At 33.8% G+C, this 17,813-nt stretch overlaps 2 protein-coding genes across 3 annotated transcripts; one reads left to right on the top strand and one right to left on the bottom strand.

The window, feature by feature from the left end:
- The first annotated feature begins 8,828 nt into the window (after nt 1-8,828).
- On the top strand, nt 8,829-11,725 carry LOC105977193 (uncharacterized). Its single transcript, XM_088821840.1, has 2 exons — nt 8,829-9,371; nt 9,657-11,725. Exons 1-2 carry the CDS (start codon nt 9,040-9,042, stop codon nt 11,485-11,487), a joined length of 2,163 nt encoding a protein of 720 aa, XP_088677966.1. The 5' UTR covers nt 8,829-9,039; the 3' UTR covers nt 11,488-11,725.
- Nucleotides 11,726-13,291: 1,566 nt separating this feature from the next.
- Nucleotides 13,292-16,447, bottom strand: LOC148768419 (En/Spm-like transposon, putative (DUF1985)). Of its 2 annotated transcripts, none has more exons than XM_088821841.1 (5): nt 15,466-16,447; nt 15,266-15,382; nt 14,787-15,163; nt 14,315-14,697; nt 13,292-14,237 (listed from the first exon to the last, which is right to left on the bottom strand). In XM_088821841.1, the coding sequence occupies exons 1-3, from the start codon at nt 16,201-16,203 to the stop codon at nt 15,068-15,070; spliced, it is 951 nt and encodes a 316-aa protein (XP_088677967.1). In that variant the 5' UTR covers nt 16,204-16,447; the 3' UTR covers nt 13,292-14,237; nt 14,315-14,697; nt 14,787-15,067. The 2 variants fall into 2 exon arrangements, with proteins under 2 accessions (XP_088677967.1, XP_088677968.1); XM_088821842.1 differs by having other exon boundaries at nt 14,787-15,160.
- Between the last annotated feature and the right edge of the window lie 1,366 nt (nt 16,448-17,813).

Raw genomic sequence — 17,813 nt, 5'->3', positions numbered from 1 at the left:
TGGCAAAATAAGGGGTATAATTGTATTATTAAATTCAATATTAAATTTGGACTTATGTTAAATAGGAGAAAAAAAAAATGGATTTATCCAAAGACAACTTTCAAACGAGGGTGTTTTCCCTAATAATCCCAATAATAATAATACTATTAATAACAATAATAATAATTAATAATAATAATAAATAATAATAACTAATAATAACAATAATAATAACTAATAATAACTAATAATAATAATAATAATAATAATACTAATAATAACAATAATAATACTAATAATAACTAATAATAATAATACTAATAATAACAATAATAATAACTAATAATAACAATAAGAATAATAATAATAATAATAATAATAATAATAATAATAATAATAATAATAATAATAATAATAATAATAATAATAATAATAATAATAATAATCCCTTAAATAAATATTGTATTCATATATTATTTTACTGTTAACAAGAGTCAACGAAGTTTATATTCTTTTATTTGCTAGAGTATATGTTTAAAGTAAAAGAAAATGTGATGATACTAAAGTAGACAATTCGTGTACCACTTTTCTTTATAAATGGAACTCATGTGAGGGACTTTAGTTCACCGTATATATATGCACACACCTGATTACTTATTTAAGGTCTCTTGCAAGTTTTTTTTATGATGATCTCTAGGCCCACAATGTATGCCATGATTCTGCCCTTCCTTGTTATATTTGAACCATTGTTCATCTCATTTGCTCCCCTTTTTCTTTTATTTTTGGTCTGTCAGGTTGCCTTCTAATTGTTTGGGGCATTATTATTTCGAAAGGCTGGGACGTCTGAAATCTTGTACTTGAATCTTGTGGTTTTGACATCACATGAGGGTGGATGATGTAGTGGTATGCTTTCTTATATTGTGAAACTAAGTAACACTGATTTATATATTCTTTTGGATCTTTTTTTATCTGTTAACATTGCACTAACAACATGCGCACATGGTATACTAGTGATATCCCACTCCCTACAAGTGTATGTGTATTTGATCAAGTTAACTACAAATGGTCCATTCTCACCAACAACCTCCCAAATTCCTCGTCCTGCCGAATGTAGTTCAAACATCAGTGCAGCTTCTTTTATTTTATGCAACATGTCCACAATCCTAGGACATATATTACCTTGGTATTTTTCAATCAATTTCCTCTTTTTTTTGAAACCTGCATATTAGTTGTCTTCTCAAAGTTTCCAATAACGTCAAAATTGGTTGATCCCTTGCATTTTTTTGAAGTTGTTGAAAGACTCGCATAAGTTGTTGCTTAACATGCCACATTTAGTGGTTGGTGTCACTTTATGCTTACACCCACAACTTGGGAGGGATCTTAAACAACCAAAGATAAGCATTTGAATTAACTTTTCTTATTATTTCCATGTGTTCTTTTTAAATCTCTTTTCAACGTAAGAAGTGATTGCAACCCATATCATATCTTTCAAAGATGGATCATTAAAGATTTTCTTAAAATTTGCATAAATATGTCTAACACAAAATCTGTGATCTATATTAGGAATTAGTTTTTCAAATGATTCAACCAATCCTTTCTGCCAATCAGGTGTGCTTATTGATTCATTGAGCAATGACAGAAACCAACTCCAGTTATCCCTACACTCTAATTCAACCACTGCAAATGCTAACGGATAAATTTGGTAATTGACATCTCTTCAAACAGCTGACATTAGATGTTCCTTAACTGAAGATTTTAGGAAGCAAGCATATCCAAACCTATGAGTTTTTTCTACACCCCTAAAAAAAACTACTTTTCTGAGCATCATATAAGATAATTTTTTTTGAAATATAGGGTTTTGTATATTGGTGGTCCTTCAAGTTTAAGGTCAGTGGAGCCTGGATTATTGTTTATTGTTTTAACACAAAACTCCCTTAACTGGTTAAACTGCCCAAGCACATCACCTTGGATTTTCTCTAGGGCTTTTTTTTTGTTCTATATAACTTCTGTCCACTAGCATAAACCTTAACCTTTCTCCTCACAAGCTTTTCTAGTGATTTCAGGTTCAAAGTCGGATCATCTATAAAGTTTTGTAGAAAGGTTCAGACAAGTATCTCGAATTTGCCATATTGTTTCTAAACTCTATCCCACACTTACGAGGCTCGTCATTCACAGTTTTAATCTGAAATGAAGTAGTTTTTGCAAAATGGCTTGCATGAATCCTCCATCCGTATTTTTTTTCGCAAATGGCAGATACCCTATTTTTTTCATTTTTCAAAAAGATAAGTTCAAAGCCTCTCCTCACTGTAAACCGTCTAAAAGTCTTTCTAAAAATATTCACACTGCTAAAAATAAGCCCCACACTTAATTTCTTAATTTTGGGTTGCACATATCTCTCTTTTCATTGAACTCTGGGAAACTAGGATATGAATTTTCATCATCAGAATTATTTGCTGCAGTTAATTCTTCGGAATCGCTCTGAATATCATCTTCCAAAATATCAAACTGACCCTCCTCAATATTGATATCATCATTCGCCAGTTCATTATATTCTACAACATCTGCATCACTCTCATTTGCATTTGGTGGGATATGCTCAATGTCTAGAGACCGTGACTCGGTACTTGGGCCAATATGCTCGGTGTTTGGCTCAGTTTGCTCAAAATATTGATCAAGAAAAACTAAATAAAGTGGATAGAAAGTGCACTTTATCAGGCTACAAGGAATGTGTAGGAGAAATTCTTATGTCCATTACATCCTCAAAATAAATACCCACAATCTTGTCTTTATGCTCTTTATGAATACTAAACATATCAACGATAAACTGACCACTATCAATTACTCTAAGTCCATCATCCAATCTGCTATTAGGCATCTTGTATTGAATTACACTAGTGATTGAGCACCCAAGTTGCCTACCCGTATGCACAACATCAAAATAGCATATTAGATCACAATCGACATCAGACTTCGACATTTTCCCCCGAACATATTTTAAACCACCTGTATCATTCAAAAAGTGTCCACCGTAATGTACTTCAAGGGTATGGACAATCCATTTGTACTTATGATATAGACTATCCATTAATAAGAGGGCATTAAATAGTTACAAAGTAAAAAATCCACTATTAATTATATTAATATATCACCATTACAATCACTAGTTTACATAATAGGGTTATTTAGCACATATTTTAATCTATATACAACATGTGCACATCTGAACATAGGATAGACACATATTTTACGACTTATGTTTTATGATTTAGGGTTCATATTAAAACAAATAGTACAACATAATTCACGGATTCAGTTTCAAACTCACCATGTGTAAAACCTTTTTCTAATGAGATGTGTGTCGAACCTTCTAATTCATCCTATAATTTGCTTTGAGATATGCGTTGGGAGACTCCATTGTTGCTCTACTGTTGCGTGCCTTCATTTTTTCATGCCATTAGGGTTTTCTTTTTTGACACGTTCCCCGCCATTAGGTTTAAGTAGTTAGGTTAATAAATAACGTGGAAAAACCTGAACTTTATTAATTAAGGGATAATTTGACAAACCCCATCATATGCATTTCACAGTTATGATGAGTCCAATTTTTTTTTCTTTCTATTTTTGAGATAAATCCAAAATATTTTTTAATAATTAAAAATAATAGAATATCACCATAATACCCTTTCTTCTGATTTTTCTTAACCTGTCTCTCACTTATCTTCCCCTCTTTCACAAGCCACGCCCCCACCCCCCACCCCACTCACAAGAATGAATTTCAGCATTTCTCTTGGCTCCCTGCTTCGTTACAATCCTCCTGCATCACCGAGCAAAATTTCACCACCACACCAATCTGCAACATCTCCTGCGAAATTCTATTACTATCCTCGACGAAAAACCTGCAAATTGAGTAAATCCCTTGTTGTAGCAATTTCCAGCCCCTGGAATGCTCTCGTCAAGGGCGGTGATAGGGTTTCATTGTTGACGGCGGTTATTTGCTCTGGTAGGGTTTCTGACGGCGGTTGTATTCAATATATCTCTTGCCTTCTTTTTTATGTTTAAATGTATATTTCACTTTCATTGCATGAACAATATATTCCTGCAATTTTGTCGGTTTTCAAATTTATTTTTTGCAGACATTAAAGAGACTGTTAAGTTAACAATATTTTTTTTCATCTAATTAATGTTTTTATTTAAATTTAAATTTTGTATTTCGTGTGCTTTGTATTGATGTTTAGGACACAATAACAAGAAGAAAAGTGACTCATGTTCTTGGTGGATTGCGAATTCTTCCATGGGCAGAAAATTGGTTACATGTATTATTCTAATTTTTATCTCAAAAGGATAATATTGTTCGATCTCATACCCTTACTTGGATTTTTAAAGAAGTTCGGTTCTTAAATATTAATAAGTATACAAAGTGGTTTTATAGTGGATTTTGGTAAGTATACTGAGTGGTTTTTATGTTTATATAATTGTTTATACAGAGTGGTTTTCATGTATATATAGTTGTTTATACATAGTGGTTTTCGATGTTTATATTGTTGTGTATACAAAGTGATTTTCATGTTTATATAGTAATTTATACATAGTGGTTTTCATGTTTATATAGTTGTTTTCTACCGAGTGGTTTTCATGTTAATATACTTGTGTATATAGAGTGGTTTTCATGTTATTTTAGTTGTTTTATACAAGATGGTTTTCATGTTTATATAGCAGTTTATACAGAGTGATTTTTATAATGTCAGGCTTTGGCTTCGATAAATTTATAGTGGTTTTCAACAAATTTATACTGGATTTCGTCTAGTTCGTAGTTGTTATTTATAGTGGTTTTCAACAAATTTATAGCGGATTTCGATAACTCTATAGTAGATTCCACTTTGACAAACCTGTTTGATTTTTTTAATATTAATAAAAATAATATTTTTTTAATCAAAATAATAAAACAATTAATAAAAAAATAATCAGACAAAACATTTGTTATTCAAAAAAATTGGGGAAAAAACACTTACAAAAAATTGGAATTAAGAAAAAAAATGACAATAAAAAAAAGCCATTTAAAAAAAATCAAATTGAAAAACATGAAAAAAAAAGAAAAAAAAAAGAATTTAATATAAAAAATCGAATAATAAAAAATAATAAAAAAAATTGTTTTAAATTGATATAAAGAAAAGCGTTTAAAAAAGAACAAAGAAAAGTCAAAATAGAAACAGAAATGGCGTGATAGGGTGAGATATTAAGGAGAATTGCATATATGAATTTAATTTATTTATTTTAATTTATTGGAATAATTAATTGGGCAAATGGCAAATAGGCCCATGACAAGGGCACTTAACTAAAAGAGCGACATTCAACTTTTTTGTCTTTCATATAAATCCAGTCCATTCAAACTTATTTACAAATAAGGGAAATTATTTTATATGTACCAAAATTACCCCCAATTCATTGAAACCCAATTCAACTCCAATTTCATGATTTACACCCCAATTTAGCTCAATTTCATCAATTAACCAATTTTAACCATAATTTCAATTTTGACCATAATTTTGACCCGCCATCACCGGAGATCGCTGGTCTCCGGCGTTGACTTTTTATTTTATTTTTATTTTTTTGAACACTTTTTCTTTTCCAGTAGGTGAACCGCTGTTGACTCTTTTTTTTTTTAATTTTGTTTTTTCTTAATTTTTTTAAATTAACATTACTGTCTTGGCTGCTAAATTACTGTCGCCAGCAGTTATTTAACTGTCGGAGACGGTAATTTAACTGTTAATTGACTTTTTTTTTTTCTTCAAAAATATTTTAATTAATATTACTGTCTTGGCTGCTAAATTACTGTCTCCAGCAGTCACTTAAATGTTGGAGACATCAATTTAACTGTTAATTGACCTTTTTTTTTTTAAATATTTTAATTTATATTACTATATTCGTTGCTAAATTACTGTCTCCAGCAATTATTTAACTGTCAGAGACAGTAATTTAACTGTTAATTGACTTTTTTATTCTTATTTTTTTTAATTAATATTACTGTTTTGGCTGCTAAATTACTGTCCCCAGCAGTTATTTAACTGTCGGAGACAGTAATTTAACTGTTAATTGACTTTTTTTTTTGAAATATTTTTTCTTCAAAAAATTATTTTAATTAATATTACTGTCTTGGCTGCTAAATTACTGTCTCCAACAGTAATTTAATTTTCTTAGACAGTAATATTCATAATATTACTGTCCCAAACAGTAATATTACTGTCTGAGACATTAATTTTGTAGTCAAGACAGTAATATTAATTAAAATATTTCTTTCTAAGAAAAAATTCGAAAAAAAAACAAAAAAAAAAGTCAATGGCGGAGACCGGCGGTCAACGGTGGTTGACCCGCCGGAAAAAAGTTTCAGGAAAAAAAAGTTTTCAAAAAAAAAAAAAGTCAACATCGGAGTCCGGCAGTCTCCGACGGTCAACGCCAGAATCTGTCCGGAAAAAAAAATTCAGAAAAAATTATTTTCTAAAAAAAAAATTATTTTGGGGGTTAATGTGATATATTTGTTTAAATCCGAGGTCAATGTGTAACATTAAGGAAGTTAGAGCATAATAGATGGAATTGATAAGAATTATATTATGGAGGATATTTTAGACTAAAGACATTGGGATGAGTTTAATTGAGAGACTGTTTTTTTTGTGGACCAATGTGCATTATGTCCCATGTGATGGGCCTTTTTGCCATTCGCCCTAATTAATTGGGAGATATAAGGTATTTTAGATTGATTCGGTTTATGGCAAGTAACAATTTAAGAATTGGATTTATCGAGAAGTAAAAATTAAACAAGGGGATTCTATCATATATCCCCTTTAATTAAATATTTCAAGGTTAGTTTTGTACATTCTGTAATTTCCATCTGTATTAACTGTGATTTTATGTTGACCGTTAGTCATTCTGTAAAAAAAAAAATTAGTACTATTACTTTTAAAATTAATTTTATATTTATTGGGCTTTAAAAACTAAAAAAAAAAAGAAAACCTAGTCTAATAAAGTTGAAAAAACATCCGTCTCTTTTATGTACCATAGTACAATTAATTGTGGTCCCCACTAACTCTCTACAAAACAATAACTTCTAAGTTCTATCCACATCAATCTAAAAGACAAAACAACACAACCTATAAAAAGAGGGGCTTCGTAACTTTTTCTTTTGCTCCAAAACTTGCAGGTACAATTTTTAATCTCATCTTTTATTGTTTATTTGCTTTGTATTTATGAGATTTTCTAATGGTTATTGTTTCTTAATTTGCGTATAATATTGTTACATTTGATTTTTTTCTATGTTTGTTTGAATATCTTAATTTTTGGTGTTGACTCAATCATAAATTGTTATTTACAACTAGTTTAAATTTTTATTGGATATCGTTTTCATAATCGTATTCATTGATTTGGGGTGTATTGAGTTTTTTTCACCATGTTTTTTTTGCCTCCAACTTAATAATTCAAAGATTCATTATTTTTTTTTATTGTAATTCTAGGTTTGTTATTGCGATGTCTACACATCAATCTAAGCGATTAAAAAATACAACAGTTGGAACATTTTTTAAGAGTGACCGTGAAGTGCCAAAAACAGCTGATGTTGATAGTTTAAATGTTGATGACCAATAAATAGTCGAACCTTCTGCTCATAACGATGAACTTCTTGGTTATAAACTTGAACAAACTGCCGCAGTTGATTCTATCCAGAAATTAATTTTGGAACGTGATCCGGGAAAACGTCTCCAAATTTGGCAATATCGCGTTAACCAGCAACATGAAATTCGACATTCTTATATCAAAATGGGGCCATATCAATTTTATTTATCAAATTATCCCTATTCAAAAAATAAAAAATATCGAAGGAGATTTCAGTATTCTTGGTTTGCCCAATTTTCAACATGGTTAGAGTACTCACCTACTACATATGTTGTATATTGTTTACCTTGTTATCTTTTTGCAGGCAAACAAAATGGACGTTTTGGGGCAAATGCATAATGTAGCAGGATTTCGCAATTGGAAAAAGGTTAACGACACGACGTGTGCTTTTCTAACTCACATGGAAAATCATTATTCCCCACATTCTGCTGCTGTAAAATCATGTGAGGATTTAATGACTCAATCTCGACATATTGACAATGTTATGATGAACCAAAGTGCTAAACAAATACTTAAAAATCGCTTGAGGCTGAAGACATCGATTGATTGTGTCCGGTGGCTTGCATATCAATCATGCCCTTTCCGGGGACATGATGAAGGCCCAAAATCAACCAATCCGGGCAATTTTATAGAAATGGTGAAACTTTTGGCAAATTATAATGAAAAAGTATCTGAAACTGTTTTGGAGAAAGCTCCTCATTAGGGATGGCAACGGGTCGGTTCTGGGTCGGGTTTGCCTAAACCCAAGACCCTGCCCGCGAAAAATATATAAACCCAAGACCCGCCCCAACCTGCTTTAGCTTAGACCCAGACCCGCCCCAACCCAAACCCTAACTAAACGATTTCGACCCGCTAGACCCATTAACATACAAAACGTTTAATATTTTTTAACTTTCATAACATTTTGCTTAGATATTTTTACGAAATAATTTCAATACTAAAATACAATATTTTAAAAAATCTCTACAATTGACATAACATGAACAATAAAAGTACAATTAATTATAGGCTGCGGCTATATGCAAGACTAATTCCACTTGTGCAAGACCAAATTAAAATTTTCAAGGGACAAGTACAGATAAATCCCCAACTCAAAAACTAACATACGGGTCAGTCCCCAGTAATGTTTTACTAGCGGGTCAGTCCCTACAACAAACATAAACATGCAGTACAGTCCCTGACCCCTCTTTTTCACTTTATACACTCTCTCTCCTCTCTCCTCTCTCCTCTTTCTTCTATTTCTTCTACACTCTCTCTCCTCTCTCCTCTTTCTTCTACACTCTCTCTCGTCTCTCCTTTTTCTTCCATTTTTTCTCTTCTGTTTCTCTCTCCTCTTCGTTTCCTCATATTCTCTGTTACAACTTTTTGTTTTCCGACCGCGAAAAAAAACTGTAATTTCCCACAATGGCAGCAAATGGTGAATCAAACCCCATCGCCGCTGGTATTATTGGAAGTTGTCGGTACAGTGATTCTCTGCACATCATTTCCATTAAGAATGATTCGACTTTAAAGGAGATCTATGAATCTATCTTAATGAAGTGGAACGATATACATCCCGACAAATTGGTGCTCCAATACTTGGCTCCCCGTGAAAGAATGTTCGTCACACTGACTTCTGACGAAGACGTGGTGAATATGGTTACATTGCATTTGGTAATGCACATGAGTGTGGTCGACATTATGGTGAGCCGCACTGATGAACTTGATGGGCGTAGAAGGAGGACCCCCAGCAACGGGTATGCAGCCATTCTGTTTTGTATGCATTTTCAATTTGTTTATGTGATCATAGCATAGAATATAATACTACATAGTATCGTGTTACTATAGTGATAGTGTAGAATAACTAAGCTCGTAGTATCATATAAGGCTACTAATAGTATTGAATGATTGTATATCAAGTATCTTATAAATTGAGTTCTCGTATGCAAGCATTCCACTCAAAGTACTTATTTCAATTGTTACAATTTATTTGTAGTCCACTGTAATAATCCAATTTGTTTCATTGTTTTTGCATTTTCCAGTGAGTCTGTTAGTTCCAACAGTCCGTTGCAAATTGAGTACAATCCGGTTGGAGATTCAATTGATGCATGGAGACATTGCATACGCGGGGAGAATCAAATTTTCAAAGATGCTAATGATTTTAGGTTTATGTTAAAAAATTACTGCATTGCTAACAATCGAACCTTTAAGTACAAGAAAAATGATCAACAAAAGATCATAGCCGTATGCATTGTTGAAAATTGCAAATGGAGGGTTTATGCATCAGTTCATAAATCAGACAAGTTATTCGGCATTCGCAAATGTATTCTTGAGCACAGTTGTGGTGATGCTACTCTTCGTACAAGGGGTCATCCCAAAGCCGATGCTACTTGGATTTCGCAACTTATGAAACAAAAATTGAGAGATGAGCCAGGTTACAAACCAATTGCTATTTTGAATGAGGTCCAAAGAAAGTACGGTCTGGAGCTTAAGTACTATACGGCGTGGAGAGGTAAGGAAAAAGCAATGTATGACATTCATGGGGATGAGTCGAGCTGTTATGATAAACTGAGACGTTATTGTCGTGCACTAAAACAGAGTAACCCTGGTAGTTGTGCCGATTATGAGATTGACCCTCAAACTCAAAAGTTTCTTCGGATCTTTATTAGTTTTGGAAATTCTATTTTGGGTTTCCACCGTGGGTGTAGGCAAATGATATGTTTGGATGGGACTCATATTAAAAATAAGTACAAAGGTTGCTTACTTTCTGCTGTGTCCAAAGATCCAAATGATGAGTTATACACATTGGCCTATGCAATTGTTGATGCCGAGAATGATAGGAATTGGGAGTGGTTTTGTAATAAGCTGAAAGATATTCTTGTTTATCACAATGGGGGTTTATTGAAAAATTACACAATTTTCTCTGATCGTCATTCGGGGCTTATTAAAGCCATTCCACTGGTATTTCCTGGTAGCAACCATGCTTATTGTTTGCGACATTTGGAGGATAACTTTAGAACAAAGGTTCTAAGATCGTATCCATTGCACAACAAAGCATATTGGGTGAGTGTTCTACATAAGGCTGCAATTGCTCCTACTCGGCAAGAGTTTGAGGAACATATATCTCAAATAGTTCAATCAATGCCTCGTGCGGAATCATTTATCCGAGACTCGGATCCCAATCGTTGGGCCAATGCATACTTTTCTGGGGATAAATGGGGAATAATGAACAGTAACCAAGTTGAATGCTGGAATGGTTGGGTTAAAGATGAACGATCTTTGCCAGTTCCATCCATGATTGATATGATACGAATCAAAATAATGAAGATGATAGGTAATCGACGGGAAGATTCTTTAGTCATGGCTGGTACAGTGTGTCCAAGAGTTGAAAAGAGATTATTAATCAACTATACGGCCTCTCGCTTATTAAAATATACCAGATCCAGTGGTACGCGTTATGAGGTGTATGAAGAGGATAAGTCGTATGGTGTTGATTTAGAGACTAGGACCTGTACTTGCAAATCTTGGCAGTTGGATAAACTTCCGTGCAAACATGCATGTGCATGTATTGAGTCGAAAGGATATTCGGTATTTGAATTTGTTGATCCTTGCTTCCGGGTTGATTTGTACAAAGAAGTATACAAGTACACAATTAATCCAATTCCTTCTTTTGATGAGGAATTTGATTTGTACAATGCACAAACAAATCATGGCCCGGAAGATGTATTTATTAATCCACCTGCATCGAAAGCTCAACCAGGCCGTAGAAGGAAGAAAAGAATTCCATCGCAAGTCGAAACCCGTGCTACGAAGTGTGCACGGTGTGGTAAACCTGGACATAATCGCCGTACGTGCAAACAACCAGTCCCGTAGCACTACTCTGTTTCTACTTTCTTTTTATGTTGTTTGTACTTTGTTGACATGTACTTCGTACTATTTATCCATTTGTATGTACCATGATATGACTGTTTTAGTTACAATAGAGCGCACTGTTTTGGTTACAATAGTATTGTTATTACGTTGATATGGTATAACGTACAACATAATATGGTTCACAGAAGAATAATAAGTGAATCGATTTGAATTTTATGACCGTTACAATAATATAGCCGTTATTTTTGTCGTCAGAACTTATAAAAAACACGTAATTATGTTCGTCTGCTTCTCATTCATGGCTTTTTCCAGTAGCAACTCTCAAAAGAGTAGCTTAAAATATAAAAAAGATAACTGCAAGCGTTGTGATTGTGGGAAAAAAACAATAATCATGGTTTCGGAGACAAGTTTGAATCTAGGGAGGCTATTTTATTGTTGCCCAGACCATGGCTATTCTCATTGGTGTGAGCCATTTGAAATTGGGCAAACTTTCTCCCACAACTATTCTCGATATGAAGAAAGTGAAGCTACGAGTGGATCGACGAACCAAGTTCATCGCGAAAGTAAAGTGAAGAATTCCAGAGATGAAGCTGGAGTAATTCAAAGTTTGATAGTGTTAAACCTAGTAATATTTGCAGTTTACATGATTTGTCAAACCTATGTATTGTTTCTTAACTAATCACCGTAACAATACAAGTTAAAAGTTAGTGTCGTGTATTGTAGCTCGTTAATCGTATTGTAATGTCAATGTGTAAGTACTTTGGGTACTTACAAATAAATTAACTCTATCGATGAATCAATTGTTGTTGTTCGTAAGAAATGTACTCATACAATATAGTGATAGTTATTGTTCTTCTACTGTTCTGTATATCACATTCACAACTCACGCATGGATCGTACAATATCTACGTATTATAGTTCCTACAATATAGTACTTCTGTACTGTACTAATGGTACCCTTGTTATAGTACCATTTGGGGTCAACATGACCATAGAAAACCATCTCATTCATCATTTATTCATTTTGTGACTCATTTAAAAGAATTGAGACAACTTGGGAGTTGATAGTTGTTGAATATGGTCACTTGTGATGAAGACAATCACTTATACATAGAAGCCTTGCACATTAGTAGTGTATCTTGTAAGGAATTCGATACATTTGTTCCATTTTGAACCCCAAAGTTAAAACTAACTTGAAAAAACCTTACAACCTTAATTTAAAACATATTTAATGTCTTTCCCACACTTATGGATCACAGATAAATAAAAAAAAATCGAGCAATTCAAGTCATCAATATTATGGTATTGATTGGTCTAACGACTAGTATATTCGGTGGCGTGTATATGGATGGACGGAACCGTTGTTTGGTATCCGTGTCCCAACGATATAGTACTTATGTACTGTACTATTAGTACCCTTGTTATAGTATCATTTGAGGTCAATACAACCATAGAAAACCATCTCATCCCTCATTTATTCATTTTGTGACTCATTTACAAGAATTGAAACAACTTGGGAGTTGATAGTTGTTGAATATGGTCACTTGTGATGAAAACAATCACTTATACATAGAAGCCTTGCACATTAGTAGTGTATCTTGTAAGGAATTCGATACATTCTTTCCATTTTGAACCCCAAAGTTAAAACTAACTTGAAAAAACCTTACAACCTTAATTTAAAACACATTTAATGTCTTTCCCAAACTTATGGATCACAAATGTGCAAAACAAATTTGAGCAATTCAAGTTATCAACATTATGGTATTCCTCATTTTAGGTAATGGTATAGATGGGGTAGGTTATACGCATCGACAAGAAACTAACAAAGTATTAAAAACTAATTTGCAAAACACTTACACTATTCAAAATAGGTGTCACAACACCACAAAAAGGGGACAAGTTTTAAAACCATCATCGCACAAAAACACTAATCTAAAAGTACTTGTTCATGCAAAGAAAGTCAAAAGCATATTGTTCGTGACAATCACAACCCAAAAACACCCATAAAACAGATTGTTCAAAAATAATCAAAAATAATTTTAAAAATTGTTCAAAATATGTTCAAAGCATCAGCATCTACTGCCTCTCTATCCACGCCTTGGTGCTTTAAGAAGACAAGTGCTAGTTTTGGACGGAGTTTTTTGATCAAGCAAGTTTTCGCCTTTTTCCAAGTCTCAGCGTCATCTCTAGCATGGCAATATGCCCACATGCAGACAAAAATCCCGCAATCATCATTCCCTTCTTGTTGTCTGCATCCTTCTACCCATTCGACATGTGAAGGTATATCCAACGCGGTTTTATTTTCAATCACCCTGCTATAATAACTCGCCTACAAAAATATACTATTATATTAGTATACATGTATTTTCATTACCATATTGCAGCACCGTTCAATCACAGTACCCAAACTATGGATTAATAAAACATATACCACATTCCCCAATATATAAATTAAAGAAGTAATCATCGATTTAAGGACTTACGATATAATTTGCAATTCCTGGGCTCGTCGGAGAATGGGCTAGGGAGTTCCAATGTCGAAAAACTTTTTCTTTTGGGTCCAATACAAGCAAAAACCAGTGATCTTTGGGATTTATAGGTATGAGAACATATTTTTTGCTGTAGAGACGTGCTATTCCAAGCTTCTCAACTGCGGTAGATCCAAAATATGTTAAGCTCTTTAAAAAGGTATCCAACTCTGTATCACCCATCTTTCTGAAGTCCATTCGATCTCGTGCCAGTATCTCATACTACGAAACATAATAAAAAAAATATAAGATAAACCAGTATACACAGAATGCAACATATTTGTTAAACGAGTTTATACCTGGGCAGGGGTCTCGAGATAATCAATCTCATGCCCATGTTCATCCATGATCGCTTCGGAATTTAACAGGCTCATGTATATGTCGATGTGTTCCCCACTCAGATGCTGATCAAACAAAAGATCGCACATATGCTTTCCAGTCAATACGTTTGGGCCTCTTTCGATCACAATTGCACTACAATAGAAATAAACATGCACTATTTGTTTAGTACGCCGATACTACATAAGAAGTTATTATATACCAAATGTTCAGTAAGTTAGTGATTTTACTTCAAATCAACATCAACGAGGTACCCATCCAGTACTGCCCTCTCTACATCAGTAAGCTCATCTCGACATACATAGTCTGTTCTCCCCTGGTACGTAGAATTATCTACGACAACCTATATCCAAAGGAATCATTAGTGATAATAGTAATAACAATAATAATAACAATAATAATACTTATTATTAAATTATAAGGCATAATTACTGTTGTGGGCAGTTTAGCAGAGACTACGCTGCTTTCTTGTCCTCGACTCTTTCTTCTTCGATTGTCTTCTCTTGCCTTCGACCTTATCTCCCTCTCCATGTTCAGTACTTTTATCAAGGTTTCTTCTTCCTCTTCTTCTTCTTCTTCTTCTTGTTCTCCTTCTTTCTCTTTTTTTCCTCATCTCCAAGTTCTTCAACAGCATTAAAAAATTTATCTTCCTCCTCCACTTCTTTTTTCCCTTCATCTTGCTCCTCTTCCTCTTCCTCTTCCTCCTCTTCCTCTTAAAAAATAAGAGCTCTTCTTCTCTTCTTCTTCCCCTCTGTCTCTTCCAATCTCACATTCTTCCTCTTCACTTGTTGTGCATTTCCAAAATGCTGCTGCAGTTCACATAAAATAAACAATGATTAGTGTAATAAAACAACATCACGTTGGTTTACAAATGGGACATGTCCATCTCATTAATAGTACTCTTCACTTACACGCCTGACTTCGACTTTTCCACCGACCTCCAAAGCTGCAACAATAGGACCAGATAGTTCTTCCACAGGTGAAACCAAAAACTTTCTCTCTTCTTTGTGCACGGAGAATGATATCACCTAATAAACATATAGACAAATTGTACATTAGTTTATTACGTAAGCAAATAACACAATGAAAATGCATAAATCAAAATTGTTACCTTGTCTGGTGTGAGTTCTCTAAAAAGATGTTTAGCCTGACGTTCATCGGCTGGTATTTTAGAGTCGGACCATCGAAAAAATCTTGGATATTCGAAAACACTTATTGCGAATCCCAAAGAAATGATCCTTTCACTCACCCATGCCAACAACCCAATGGTGCAACCATCAAAATACCCTCCTGCCCCAGCCAAGTGTGCCTCAATATTTTCAATGAGCACATCATACACCAACTTTCCCCACGCAAAATCTCCTACGCGCTCCAATTTGTCAACATGTGGATAAACGTACCTCGGCAGTTGAAAGTTGCCCTTTGGCAATAAGAAAGTATTGCAAGCGAAAATAATGTACAACCTACAAAAATCCTCAATTGATTGTTGGTCGGTCCTAACAACATACTCTTCCAATTTTTCAGCAATTTGATGACGCTTTACTTGGGTCAATTTACCCCCAAAAACACGTCTAATGAAAGGAGTTTCTATTTCCAGGTTTTTATCGATGGGTATCCCCTTAAACTGTAGTCCCATCATGATGCAGAACTCCCTAGGATCAAAGACGACAGGGATAGTTTTACCTCCAAACCAGAACGTACGTGTCTCCACGTTGTATGTCCTCTTCAACAGAACAGACACCTTTAAGAAACTATGGTATATCTTAGGCATGTTTAAGAAATGCCCGAAAGGATTTTCCTCCAATGCAGCATAGTGTCTGGCCGTCATCATAGGTTTAATTATGTCCATTTGTTCTTTGAAGGCGCTAGGAGAGCACCTGCATGCTTGTTGGGCGTCATCATCTGCAAGTGTATTACGATTATAAAGGAAAAACAATAATCAGAAAAAATACAATTGTAAGATAACAATGGTACTATGTAGGTATTGTAATTATACCGTCACTATATTGTATCAATACCATACACCTACAGTACTTATACTATTGGGCAATACGACATATACTATTTAATTACATCAGAAGAACTGCCATTACCTTTTTTTTATACCTTCTAACTACAATAGCACTACCGTTGTGTAGTAAGACTTATATTATTTAAACATATCTAATGCCCAAAATCAAACCCATGTTATGACAAAAAGTGATTTGGGAAAATACTAATATTTCAGACGAATGATACCCAGGAGCGAAAGTGTTCAAAATCATGCAATTCCACAGAAAATGAACAATTTTGCAAGCATAAACAAGAAAACAACATTTTATTGGAACCAGTTGTTCGATTTTTTTATTTCAGAAAACCCCAATCTCGCCGTTGGATACTACCCACTACTGGAAATGTTCAAAATCATTCAATATGAGAACATACAGTTTGTTTTTTGCTAACAGCAATAAAAAACAACAACAAATTTCATTATCGATTCCTGAAAAAAAAAAAAAAACCTTGCTTCTCCTTCCCCTTGTTTGTCTTCACCATTCTTCTACTTCGAAAATTATTACTTTAGTTTCCTGTCTACTTTCCGCCTTGTTGGGGTTATTTATACAAGCAAACAAAAACCGAAAAACCTCAACAATCGCTTGCACGAAGAAAAACTGTCCGAAACCGCTGAGGAAATGTTTCGAAAATTGAATGACAACGAATAGTTGAAAGGTATGGAGCATGATTCTCAACCGGCCCGTGAAAAGTAGGTGAAAAGGTTGTGTCAGAATTTGCAGGTAATTTCAAAATAAAGTGAAGGGTTTTTCGGTCTTTGCACACCAGTTAGGGAGTTAAGTGCATATTTATGTTTGATTTAGGGTCCAATACGCTTAAAATATGTTGTTGGGGACTGACCCGCACTTTGTGTTTGGGTTTAGGGATTTATCAGTATTTGCCCCAATTTTCAATGTATAAATACTATAATACCTTTATTTATTAAAAAAATAAAAAATTCCAAATATGCAAGACCAAAAATTAAAAAACACAAAAAACCCTATCACAAGACCACAAAACCACAAGACCAACTCTCATCTTCTCCATCTTCCAAAACCCACAAGACCTTTCTCCTTCCTCCTCCATTAACCCACAAAACCTAGAAATTCAAAATCATCAAAACTCAACAAATCTTACAAAGATGGCAAGTATGGAGTCAGAAGACACCAAAACAGAAGATTCTACGATGGAAGAACCTAAGAATGTATGCATTTATGGGTTTTTTAGCTAGAATATCGATTTTCCAAAAAAAAATCCCGCGCAAACGAATTCGACATGTACAGGTTGAATTTTACAGGTAAAAATCGACATTTAGATGTCGATTTTGAGGTATAAATTCGACATTTAGATGTTGATTTTGAGGTATAAAATTCGACATTTGAATTTGTGCTATAAATTCGACATGTCAATGTCGATTTTTACCTATGAAAT

The sequence above is a fragment of the Erythranthe guttata genome, chromosome 8 (assembly GCF_056151865.1).
Source record: "Erythranthe guttata isolate IM_541 chromosome 8, IM_541, whole genome shotgun sequence".
Taxonomy (NCBI): Eukaryota; Viridiplantae; Streptophyta; class Magnoliopsida; order Lamiales; family Phrymaceae; genus Erythranthe; species Erythranthe guttata.
This window is presented reverse-complemented; position numbering and strand designations above follow the sequence as displayed.